Source organism: Quercus suber, unplaced genomic scaffold, assembly GCF_002906115.3.
Source record: "Quercus suber isolate HL8 unplaced genomic scaffold, Cork oak 2.0 scaffold_270, whole genome shotgun sequence".
In the NCBI taxonomy this organism is placed as follows: domain Eukaryota; kingdom Viridiplantae; phylum Streptophyta; class Magnoliopsida; order Fagales; family Fagaceae; genus Quercus; species Quercus suber.
Window position 1 is genome coordinate 388,262 of NW_027069726.1, and position 12,541 is coordinate 400,802.

The window sequence follows — 12,541 nt, forward strand, 5'->3', positions numbered from 1 at the left end:
AGATTTGCTTCAAACATTCATTAGCCAAGGGGTGTCCTTAATCCGCTGTCTAGTCCTTGGCCTTTTGTTCAATGGGGCTTGGATATTGTAGGGCCTTCTCTAAAACAGTAGGAAATAGGATATGGCTATTGGTCGACACTGATTATTTCACCAAATGGGTTGAAGCGGAGTCACTGGCAAATATTAGGGACGTGGATGCCAAGAGATTTGTGTGGAAGAATATTGTCACTCGATTTGGAATTCCCCACATCCTCGTCTTAGACAATGGATTTCAATTTGATAGCAAAACTTTCAGAATGTACTATTGTGAACTATGTATCAAGAATAGGTACTCAACTTTGTCTTATTCACAAGGGAATGGGACAGACCGAGACTGTCAATAAAGTCATAGTAAATTGACTCAAGAAGAGGTTGGATGATGCAAATGGTAAATGGGTGGAAGAGCTGTTATATGTTCTTTAGACATATCGGACTACCCCTTGTAGGTCTACAGGGGAAACCTCCTTTTTAATGACTTATGGGACCGAGGTTGTAATTCCTCTGGAGACTAGATTCCTAACGCTGAGGATAAGCTTATTCGCTCTAGATAGCAATGACAACCTACTAGAAAAAAGCTTGGATCTAGTTGAAGAACAGAGAGAAAATGTCATGGTTCAATTAGCATATTATCAACAGAAACTCTAACAGGGGTATGACTCAAGTGTGAAGTTAAGACCATTAGCCTCTAGGACTTGGTATTAAGAAAGGTTTTGGGTATCGCAAAAAACCTAGCATGGGGAAAGTTAGGGCCTAATTGGGAAAGGTCATACCGTATCACCTCGGTAGCTGGTATAGATGCATACTTCCTAGAAGATCTAGACAAATATGTTGTACCGCGCCTCTGGAATGTAAATAACCTACGAAGGTATTATTTTTAATGAAGGGCAGTTCTGCCATGTTTTTATTTGTGACGTTATGTGTCATGCTGATTACTTGTGTGAATATTAAACAGATCATGGTCATGTCTGGCTCCTCAGACCACATACTTTGGGTAAATTAATATTTTTGATTACTTGTGTAAATATTTAATAGAACATTGGTCATGTTTGACTCCTTGGACCACATACCTTGGGTAAATTAATATTCTTGATTACTTGTATGAATATTAAACAGAACATTGATTATGCCTAGCTCCTCAGACCACATACCTTAGGTAAATTAAAATTCTTCATTACTTGTGTGAATATTAAACATAATATTGATCATGTCTGGCTCCTCAGACCACATGCCTTGGGTAAATTAATATTCTTGATTACTTGTGTGAATATTAAACAGAACATTAATCATGCCTAGTTTCTCGAACCACATACCTTGGGTAAATTAATATTCTTGATTACTTATGTAAATATTAAAAAGAACCTTAGTCATGTCTAGCTCTTCGGACCACATACCTTGGGTAAATTAATGTTCTTGATTACTTGTGTGAATATAAAATAGAACCTTAGTCATGCCTGGCTCCTCGGACCATATGCCTTGGGTAAATTTGTAGGAATTATGCATGTACGCAACGAAAAAAATTAAACGGGTTTACTTCATTCACAATTGATAACATGTACTATGTAAGTTTCAGAATTTAGGAACTAGAGAGTGTACCTTGAAGCAGTGAAATTCAAAACCAAAATTCAGAAGTTCTTGAGAAGACTTTCAATCTTCACTCCAATTCTACTAACGCCCAAAATGTGTGGTTTCTCAATCAATTATATGAGTTTGTTCTAGAGAGAATGAGAGAGTGTCCTTCACTCACATACATACCAATTCATGTTATTACAAATTCTGTATGTTTCTCTCCATATAACTAATTATCTAATTGGGTTAGCTTTTTGGGCCTTTTCAATTGGATTTTAATATGTGGCTTGGAGTGGGACCAAAAGCGAACAAATAAGACACTAGCTTCAATGGGCCTTAGGCTTTTCTGTCAACTCTTGACAAGTCTAAAGTTACCATTAATTATATTTAATACCACTATATAAATATAATTGCATTCTAGTTCTTATTAATAAATTATATCCCAAAACTTTATTGTACATGCAACCCCTTCATAAAATATTTATAGTAATATAAAGTCATTAATGAAGACTGTTGCTTTGTAGATTACTACATCTTAATCCTTGAGTATCCAGTTTAATACTTTAAGTTATTAATCATATATTTATGAAATTGGATATGAAATCCAATTTCATAAATATATACTTTAGTAACTATTTACTAAAGTAGTTAGGCCTAACATTCTGAATAACAAACCAATTAAACTTATCTCAAATGAATATTTTATATCTCCGTTAAGAGACTATGAATTCCATCTTGAAAATATATGTTCCATCAACACTAAATGTGGCTGCCCAATATACTGAGATTTTGACCGTTACTTTAGATCTCACTCTTGATATATCAAAGCAATCTATACTTCATGATCAGGTCCATTATTCTCTCAGGATTAAGAGTTCATGTGAATATAAGTTGTGAGATTTATTATTCAATTAACAGTCATTAGGAGAATAATAAATCTCACGGTCTAGTTCAATATGTCTTAACTCTTAAAACATATTAACATATCAACTAGAAGTCACCACTTCTATGATCAAGACAAATCATCTTAGTTGACATGTTATAGTCTTCGTAGATGAAACGCCTAATTTCATCACCGACTACGAACTAAAATCTAAGTTTACAAAGAACTTGTGATTTATATCTTTTGTGATTTTTCACATAAATCGCATACTATGCATCTCATGGACTATATGATAATGTCCAAATATTCATGTTACCATTATTTCAGATAATAATAAAACAACTTTATTAATTACAATATTAAGTCATACATCATGTCATACATAATGTAATACATAGAATCATACAATAGGATTTAAGAGCACAAATGCACAAATCCTAACAAAATTAATGTTCTTGATTACTTGTGTGAATATTAAACAGAACTTTAGTCATGTCTGACTACTCGGATCACATATCTTGGGTAAATTAATGTTCTTGATTATTTGTATGAATATTAAACAGAACCTTGGTCATGCCTAGCTCCTCAGACCACAAACCTTGGGTAAATTAATATTCTTGATTACTTATGTGAATATTAAACAGAACCTTGGTCATGCCTGGTTTCTCGGACCACATACCTTGAGTAAATTAATATTCTTGATTATTTGTGTGAATATTAAATAGAACATTGGTTATGCCTGGTTCCTCGAACCACATACCTTAGGTAAATTAATATCTTTTATTACTTGTTTAAGTGTTAAACAGAACCATGGTCGTGCTTGGTTCTCAGACCACATGCCTTGGGTAAATTAATATTTCTTGAGCAGATATACATGTGTTAAATAGAACATCGGCCATACCTGGCCCCTCAGACCACATGCCTTGGGTAAATTAACGCTTCGCAAATTCACCAAGGATGGGACCTCGGCATATGCATCACCATGGGAAAACGAAGACCTTCCCTGGGTTTTGATTAAAGGATTGTGAAGGTACATTCATAAGGTACTCTTTAAATGAGAGACCTCAAATACCCCTTTCTCTACTAAGTGTTTCGTTTGTCTCTAAGGACTTAAACATTCCTATTGATTAAAAAAATTTTAGTACCAACACATAGTTATTTTTCTCACTATTTACATGGGCTTAATTTACTTGAATAAACAACAATTCATTACTGTTAGCTTTTTGTTAAAGTATGGTCATGTCTGGCTCTTCGGATCACATACCTTGGGTAAATTAATGTTCTTGATTACTTGTGTGAATATTAAACAGAACCTTAGTCATGCCTAGCTCCTCAGACCACATACCTTGGGTAAATTAATATTCTTAATTACTTATGTGAATATTAAACAGAACCTTGGTCATGTTTGGTTTCTCGGACTACATACCTTGGGTAAATTAATATTCTTGATTATTTGTGTGAATATTAAATAGAATATTGGTCATGCCTGATTCCTCGGACCACATACCTTGGGTAAATTAATATCCTTTATTACTTGTTTAAGTTTTAAACAGAACCATGGTCGTGCCTGGTTCTTAGACCACATGCCTTGAGTAAATTAATATTTCTTGAGCAAATATTCATGTGTTAAACAGAACCTTGGCTATACCTGACCCCTCAGACCACATGCCTTGGGTAAATTAACGCTTCATAAATTAACGCTTCCTGAATTCACCAAGGATGGGACCTCGGCATATGCATCACCATGGGAAAACGAGGACCCTCCCTAGGTTTTGATTAAAGGATTGTGAAGGTACATTCATAAGGTACTCTTAAAATGAGAGACCTCAAACACCCCTTTCTCTACTAAGTGTTTCGTTCGTCTCTAAGGACTTAAACGTTCCTATTGATTAAACAATTTTTAGTACCAACACATAGTTATTTTTCTCACTATTTACATGGGCTTAATTTACTTGAATTAAAAACAATTCATTACTATTAGCTTTTTGTTAAAGTATGGGTTTTCACCCTTAGAAACATCATCAATCTAACCTCTCAGCAAAAGATACAATAGTTATTACAGCCAATCAGAGATAAATATTGCAGGCAAAATGAAACTTCACTTGTCATAAAGCAAAAGTTAATGTCTTTTCATTAATCAAAAGGAAAGGTACATCATAAAACATAGCAAACTACCACAACAAAAGAAAAAAAAAAAAAGGAGAAGAGAAAAATCCTAAGCAAAGCCTTGGCTGGAGAAGGATCTTCATTGCTAGTTGGTTGGGAGATAAGAGGGTCAGCAGCCTTGCCCGAGGTGGCCTTCTTCTCCTGGATCACAACTTGAGACTTGATCAACTCAGATTCCTTTATCTTGGGAGCAGCTTCCTTGCCTTAGTCAGCTTTTGGGCCCTTGGTCTCTGGTAGAGTTTTAGCTTCCTTGCCTTTGCCCTTATCCTCTAGCCAAGCTCTACCCCGGCCAACCTACTTGCCCATGGCCACTTCCACCCCCTAACCTTAGTCATTGACCTTGCTAGGCCCTTTGGAGGTCTCAGGAGGAGGAAGAGGCCTAGGTGGTTGGAAGTTACTTGGGTGTAGTTGTTGTAAGGGCAGCATCTGCTTCAGGGCCCAGAAGTGCTGCAGGAACTTCTTGGAGGCCTTGTGGGTAATAAACGTTTTCAGCCCTCCTCCACTATAAGGCAGTAGGAACTCCAGCCAGGTTCATTGCCTTGGTCCACACCTTTTGGCAGTATTTCCTATAGACTTTAGCCAACTCCTCAATCAGGCAGGCCTCAATCTCCTACACTTCGAGATCATAGTACTTCTGCTCTGAAACGTCCGTAGTTGCCTTAGCTACCCAAGAAGCCTCCTTAGCCTTTTCCAGTTCTGCCTTCAAGTCCACCACCTACTGTTTGGCAATGGCCAACTTTATCTCCGTGTAGTGGAGCTTTTGACACTACTGCTTAACTTGCGTTTAGGCGTTTTTTAGGCCAACCTCAACACTCTTCCTCCCCTTCTCCTCAGCAAATAGTTTCGTAGTAAGCTTCTTGTTCTTCTGCTCGGCGGTGCCCAAGGCCTTGCTTGTCTTTGCGTAAAGATTGTTTGTGAACCTAGCCTTATTCTGGGCATCTTTCACCCACTCTTCAGCCATAAACACCTCCTGCATGTCCTGCATAAAAACGACAAAGGAATTCTCTATTAAATAAGAAAAGATAACCTAGCATGAAGTTAGTAAGGCATGTCGAGAAACTTACCAAGGCCAAGTCCCTCTTCAGGGACAGAAAGAGATCCTATTGGTTCACACTTTTCAAAGCAGCCATTTCCTTCGACAACAGGAGGGGCTACTCTAAAGCATTGGCAAGGTAATGGGCGTTCCTTCTCTAGAATGGTATAGCTACCCCGTCTAGCTCCAACTGAGGGTTCCATGCCAGATTCAGAAGGCGCAACTCGGCCATGTACCGATCCTCCTTACTCACGGCTGAGGAAGCCCTTCCCTTGCCCTTAGCCGTCTTTGGAAGTTTTGGAGGAACCCCCTCATCGTAAGGGACCAACTCCCCCTCCTCGACCACCTCCTTGTCCTTCCTCTTCTTTAGATTCGTAGGTGTGAAGGGGTTAGCTAAAGGAAGAGGAGGAGGAGGAGGAAGCTGAGACCCCGAGGTATCCTTAGGTGCCAACCTTTTGGCCTTGCTTGCGAGAAGTTCGCGGAGACCCCTCTTCCTTTCTAGCGGCATTTCTTCTTCTTCTTTTTCTTCTTCTTCCTCCGAACTATTGGCTATGAGCGCAACGATGAATCCAGAGGCACGAACGCCTGAAGATTTGTCAAGCTCGTCTTCCGAATCTGAGACTTGAATCATGGGCTCTTCCTGCTCCTCTCTCTCTTCCTCGAGCTGAAATTGGACTATCTCCGCTTCGAGTGACAGGCGTGAGGAAGCTGTCTCTTCTCTCGGAATTGCTGCTTCACAGGGAGAATAATGGGAGGGCAACTCGACCTGTACGGAGACTTCTTTGACTAGGAATCTGGGCACTGAAACGTCAATCCAAGCCAATCGAGAATCACCCACTCTGATCAAATTGCCCACATCTTGAAACTTACCAGACAGGGGTTTGAAGTCAAGGATGAGGTGGAAAGTTCTCAGTTGTCTGTCTTCGCTCACGAACACCTTGGATCTCAGCACCCTATTGAGATCTGGAATGTTGACAAAGTTAAGATTGGAAGCCACATATCTTTTATCTGGGAAAAAAAGCCGCAGTTAGAAAAATGAGTTAGAAGGAAATGAACTACAGAAGAACTAAAGAAAGAAGCAAACTATGAAATTAATTCCTATGTTACATGACCTAAACCTAGGGTACCACACCTCGTTCTCCCTCCTGGGTTGGGCAATGAAGATTATCATACCATTCACCCGAGACGATCGAAAAGTTATCTTTCATGTCCTTATTTAATTTGGGGAGACACGAGATAAGTCTAACGTCAGAAGACCTAGACTTAAGATAATAGCCAAAGTCTACAAGCAGATGGCACACGTACATCTAGACAACGCCGTTCTAGGTGAGGCCCAATCCCATTTAGTCGTTAAGAGCATCTACACTACCTAAGACTCTAAACAAGTTGGGCACGCATTGGTAAGGGCAGATCCTATGGGTGATTAAGTAGTCCTTGGTCACTCTACCCATAGGGAGCCTTATTCCCCCTTTTATGACAACAATCATAGGAATAACGCCCCCCCCCCCCCCCCCCCCTTTCCTTTCTAAGGACATACCACTCGCCCAGAGGGTAATACTGCAAGGAGACACCCTGGAAAATGTGATACAAGGCTCTAAACCCTTCCATACCTACGGGGGTATCTACTAAATGAGCAAATCTACCCATCTAAGTAGACTAAGGAGAAGGGAAAGAAATTTTTGTGAAGAAAGAAATAGAAAACAAAGGGCCGAGGAGACTAGCCGAGGAGAAAAGAACCTAAGAATAAGGGAACTTACCAAAATAGTGACAAGGATCACTTCAGGAGCTTCTTGAAAGTTTAAAGATTTGAAAAATTAGCGAAATGAATCCCCCAGGCTCCTTATATAGGAGGTAGAGTTGGGCGGGAGTTACCTCGTTTAAATTTCAGGGAAAATACTAGCCGTAGGATCTCCATCTCACCGCAGAACGTGGGGGACAATGCGCCACGTGGAGAATTTAGTGAGGCGTTGCAGACTCTGAAGCGACAGCTACAGGGCACGTGAAGTGACGTTCTCACGTGAGAAAATAGAGAAGCATGTGGAGCCAATCATCAAGGGTCAAAATCCCATTTTTCTCCTCGGACAAGAGGGAAAAAAATTGGAGTTTTGAGGGGCTATTCTGGGGTACGAAAATTTGATAAGGTAATAATGCCACGTGTCATACCCGAGCCTGAGGAAGCCAATGCAGTTCCGAGGAGACCACACCACCGGAGAGTAAGGCTGGAGGGGTGAGCCATGACTACGTCAATGCCATATTACCAGAGGAGGTCACACGTTAGAGAAAAAGTTTCAGAGAAGGGGTTAGCCCTGACGTGACTGGAGGGATGGTAGCTGCCACCACATTTAATGCACCCCACCAAACCCTCTAGTCGAATTTATGTGGAGAAGACCCTAGAACAGTACTGTCTTGGTTGCCGCAACTCATAGAAGATTTGGGAAGGCATCTGATNGAGAGAGAGAGAGAGAGAGAGAGAGAGAGAAGAGCGTCAGGGCTAGAAGAAACGAAGTTAAGGATGAAGAGGGCCAAGTATAGAAGAGCGAAGAGAGCGGCATGGAAGATGGAACTCAAAGAGAAGAAAAGAAAAGAATGAGGGTGAGGGTAAGGGTGAGGGCGTGAGGCAGCTGAAGCAAGGGAGTCAATACCGTACCGAAGGCTGTACTGGTTTGCCCAGCGGTACGGTATATTTCGGATATCGGTTAATACCGGTGTACCGTTTCGGGTTTACCGCTATTTTTTATATTTTTTAATAAATAAATAAATAAATAAATATATATATATATATATATATGTATGTGTGTGTATATATATTATAATAAATATAAAAGTTTACCATAAAACATTTCCTCAATTCAAAACTAATTATTCATAATTTTAGACTTTAGTATCAATTAAAAGAAAAAAAACACACAATATAGAAAATAGAAAGCTTAAAAGTCACCATTGTATACTAAGAAAACAAATAATAATAATAAGTTAATGCAAATAAGTTATCATTCTACCCTAATAAAAATTCAAAAATTAAAAAACTAAAAAAAAAAAATTAAAAAAAACTTTTTCTGTACCGACCGGTACGCCCAGTACCGGCCGGTATTGCCCGAAATGGCCGGTATGGCCGGTACATGGCCGGTACGGCCGGTATTTAAACCGGTACGAAATGTTAATGTTTCGATACCGGTATGCCGGCCGGTACAGCCGGTATCGGTACGGTATCGACTTCCTTGAGCTGGAGTGAAATGTAGAGATTAGGGTTTTTTTTTTTAAAATGTTTTAAGTTGATGTATAAAACGACGTAGTATTTTAGGAGAGAAAAAAAATTTAAAATGTTAAAATTTTAGCGAGGTTCGAACCTGGGCCAAGTATATTTATACACGTGTCTTACCACTAGACTAGTGGTACACATCTTGAAATACTTTGTACATAGTTATATTTAATACATATCAGTCGGTTTTTGTTTGGTTCAGCCTTTTATTTTTGAACCCGAAACCAAACCGAAAATTTCGGTTTTCATTTCTGCAAACTGAAACCGAACCGCACTGAAATTTTGGACACGGTTCAGTTGATTTTGGCCAGACCCCTAATTCTCCAAAAAAGTAACATTTTGTTTTTAATTAATGCAATCATATGTTTAATTTGAAAAAACCTAAGCTACTACACTTAAATAACTGGATTATTATACCTTGTGAATCAAAGAGGTTTTCCAATCTAATTATTGTGAAAAATGCTTGTCATGAGTCGACAGTCCAAACCCATCAAATTTAGTCAGTGGCCTGAACACTCAACAGGCTCAGCCAATTTGTTTGAACTTTGAACAAAATAGTTCTCTGGTACTGGGGCACAGCTCATCTCCATTAATGAATAACTACAAAAAATCAAGAATAGGCATTGTAAGGGCAGTTTGGTTCCTAAGCCCAAAAGGTAGAAGAATTCAGGCCCAAAGAGCCTAACATAATGAATTTTTAGAGAGTCGGCTGAAAACTAGGCTTTGATGGATTGGAAAACGCTTATAATGGACTAAAGGATGTAAGAAAGCAAGGAAAAACAAAGAAAAAACAAGTTTTTGCAAAGAAATTCTTCCTCAGCAAAGTCCGAGGAGAGTAGTTCTTGAATATATTGCTCTAAGACTTGGTTACAATTTCGGTTCTTTGTGCTATAATGTTTTTTCTATAGTTCTTATAATCCTACCCCTCTCTTCCCTTCGTTTCTTCTAGCCCTGACGCTCTTCTCTCTCTCTCTCTCTCTCTCTCTCTCTGAGTTTGTAATGTGCAAAGTTGAAGTAGAAAAAGCATGGTGAACCCACAGACAAACAAGCTTGTGAGAAGGACAACTATGGTGGCCACTCTAACTGCTTCCTATTTTCTTTTGACTGCTGACTATGGCTCTGAACCCAATGCTCTCAGCCTTGTATGTGTGTTTCTCTCCTTAAATCATTTATCTTATTTCCTTATTGTTTTTAGTTTGAGGGTCTAGTTGGTTGTGAAGAGTCTGTAGAAAAAAAGAGATCAAAACTTTATGGGAGACTTTACTAAAAAAAAAAAAAAGTTCGGGTTTTTTGGGCTGTTGGATTTATGCTATTCTAGAATATGTTAGCATACAAATGGAGCAAATGCTTTTGGATGGTTTGTCTTCTTGCTATGAGTTTCTCACATCCTAAACTCGATCGAGCTAAACTGAAACCGATTGCAACCAGTCGGTCCAGTGTTCATCCCTTAAAATGCGGTTTCAATGTTGAATATTTAAAACCAAAATTCTCGGTTTAGTGCAAAAATTGCCTCCAACATCGACTGAACCGAACCAATTACACCCCTATGGAGAATAATTCAATTCAATACAGTTATTGTTTGAATTTATTTGAAAAACTTACTTTATTTGTTTAAATAATTTTTTTAATGCCTCACTTTTGTTAGGTATTATTATTTTTAATTTCTTCACTTTGAGTAAAAAAATAATTCAACAATTCCAAGAGGAATCAAAAGTCAAAACTTCAAGAGTCACCTTCTCACTGAAGCATTCCAAAAAAAGTTTTTAAAGTGAAGAAATCGTAAAGGGAAATAGTGGTGAATAGTGAAAACTGAAAACCACAAACCACAAACCACAAATTAAGGTAAAAGAAATTCTCTAATTTTCTTTTGCTTTTTGTTTTGAATCTCTTTTTCTTTGTTTTAGTTCACTTTCTTTTCCCAATCCAACTTTTCACTTTAGTTGTGCAATGAAAATGCCGGATGGAAGTTTCCAAGGGGGCAAGTCCTTGATTTACACAACCTATTAGCATATTCGTGTGGCTAGCTAGCTTTTTGGAAAAATTAAGACACTGTCAAGAAAGTAACAAACAAAGAGGGTTTGAGAACAATTTGGTAGAAATGGACCAAAAAAGTGAGTTTGGATATTTATGCACTATGTTATGACTGGCGTATCCATCTAATTAAGCATTACGTCCAAAGACCGAAACCAATTATTAGATCGAGAAAGACTATTACTCCCCCATTATTGAAATTAATGCGTATATTGTAAGAATCACATACATAATAGGGTTGATAATGACCACCATTTAAGGTTCATTAGTCATTACAACCACAATGGATAGTGCTAAATATAAGAAAACTTTCCCATACGCATTCTTTTATAATAATGAGGGATTTAAAAAAAAAAAAATATATATATATATATATATATATAATTTAAGGATTTTGTTAACAAGTGTCTTAAGACATTCACTTAAGGAATACTTTTAGAAACTTTTATAAAAAATGGAAAAAAAAATTTAAATTTTTTTTTTTTTTTTTGTGTGTGCGACAATTTTACATATTTCTCAGAAAAATAGTATCAAAACATTTCTAAAATTGTTCATTAACATTAAGCAAATCAGTATTCCTTATTACCAAAATAAATAAATAAATTTACTTAAGCATTGGAGATTTGGAGCCATAGGTCGCTACTATACTGTTGGTTCAAGATCTTGTAATGAAAGGCTAGTGACAGATATGATTTAATCTTACTACAATTTTACCATGAATTTAAAGACATAATTACACTAAACTCAATGTAAATCCCATGGAAAAGTTATTTTAAAAAAATATTATAAACCATTAAAATGCTCAATGTAGATTTTACCAAGGAAAACAAAAAGAATAATATTTGTTTTTCCTTACCTTTTTGAAAACCATTTACTCTATTCTCAACAATTAAATGATCATTTTTTGTTAACTTTAAATGACTAATAAAACACTTGTAGCTCAATTGATATTTCCTAATTATTGAATTATTGAATTATCAAAAAATAAAATAATCATCTAATGATTGACAACAAAATTTTAATGTTCATCTATCCTTTAAATTTAAGACTATGCCCCCCCCCCCCTCTTTTTGGGGGAAGTAGGGTGATTAAAGCAAGAATTACATTAAGAAGTAAAATAAAATAAAATAAAATCTAAAATCACAATTATTTTGGTCATAACTTTACTATAACTTTGATATTGCAAAATTTAAGTGATGAAATGATGAGTAGTTATTCATATTCTATCATATCAGGAGTTGTGATAAAGTTGTGGCAAAAAAGTTATGGTCTTAGAATAACTCAAAGTACGCAACAAATCAAAGAGCTACGATGGTTTCTCTTAGTCCTCTTTCCTTAAGGTGCACTCTAACTATTCCAAGACTTCACAACATGAAATGATCAATCTTGCCAAGGTCATTGAGCTCCTCCACTTAGAAATTCTCACCCTTTATACCAAGGACACTCACTCACCGACAGATGTCACCGATGAAAGTATGATGAAAGCTTAGAGATATCTGCATAAATTAATTGGGATAAATTTTGCCATACAAAACATCACGCGTTTCCACAAAAACACTATCTG

General features: G+C 37.3%; 1 protein-coding gene across 1 annotated transcript; it reads left to right on the forward strand.

Moving 5' to 3' along the window:
• Positions 1–9,949: 9,949 nt before the first annotated feature.
• On the forward strand, positions 9,950–10,213 carry LOC136070919 (uncharacterized). The gene is made up of 2 exons (XM_065781540.1): positions 9,950–10,088; positions 10,142–10,213. The coding sequence occupies exons 1-2, from the start codon at positions 9,972–9,974 to the stop codon at positions 10,211–10,213; spliced, it is 189 nt and encodes a 62-aa protein (XP_065637612.1). The 5' UTR covers positions 9,950–9,971.
• Positions 10,214–12,541: the final 2,328 nt, after the last annotated feature.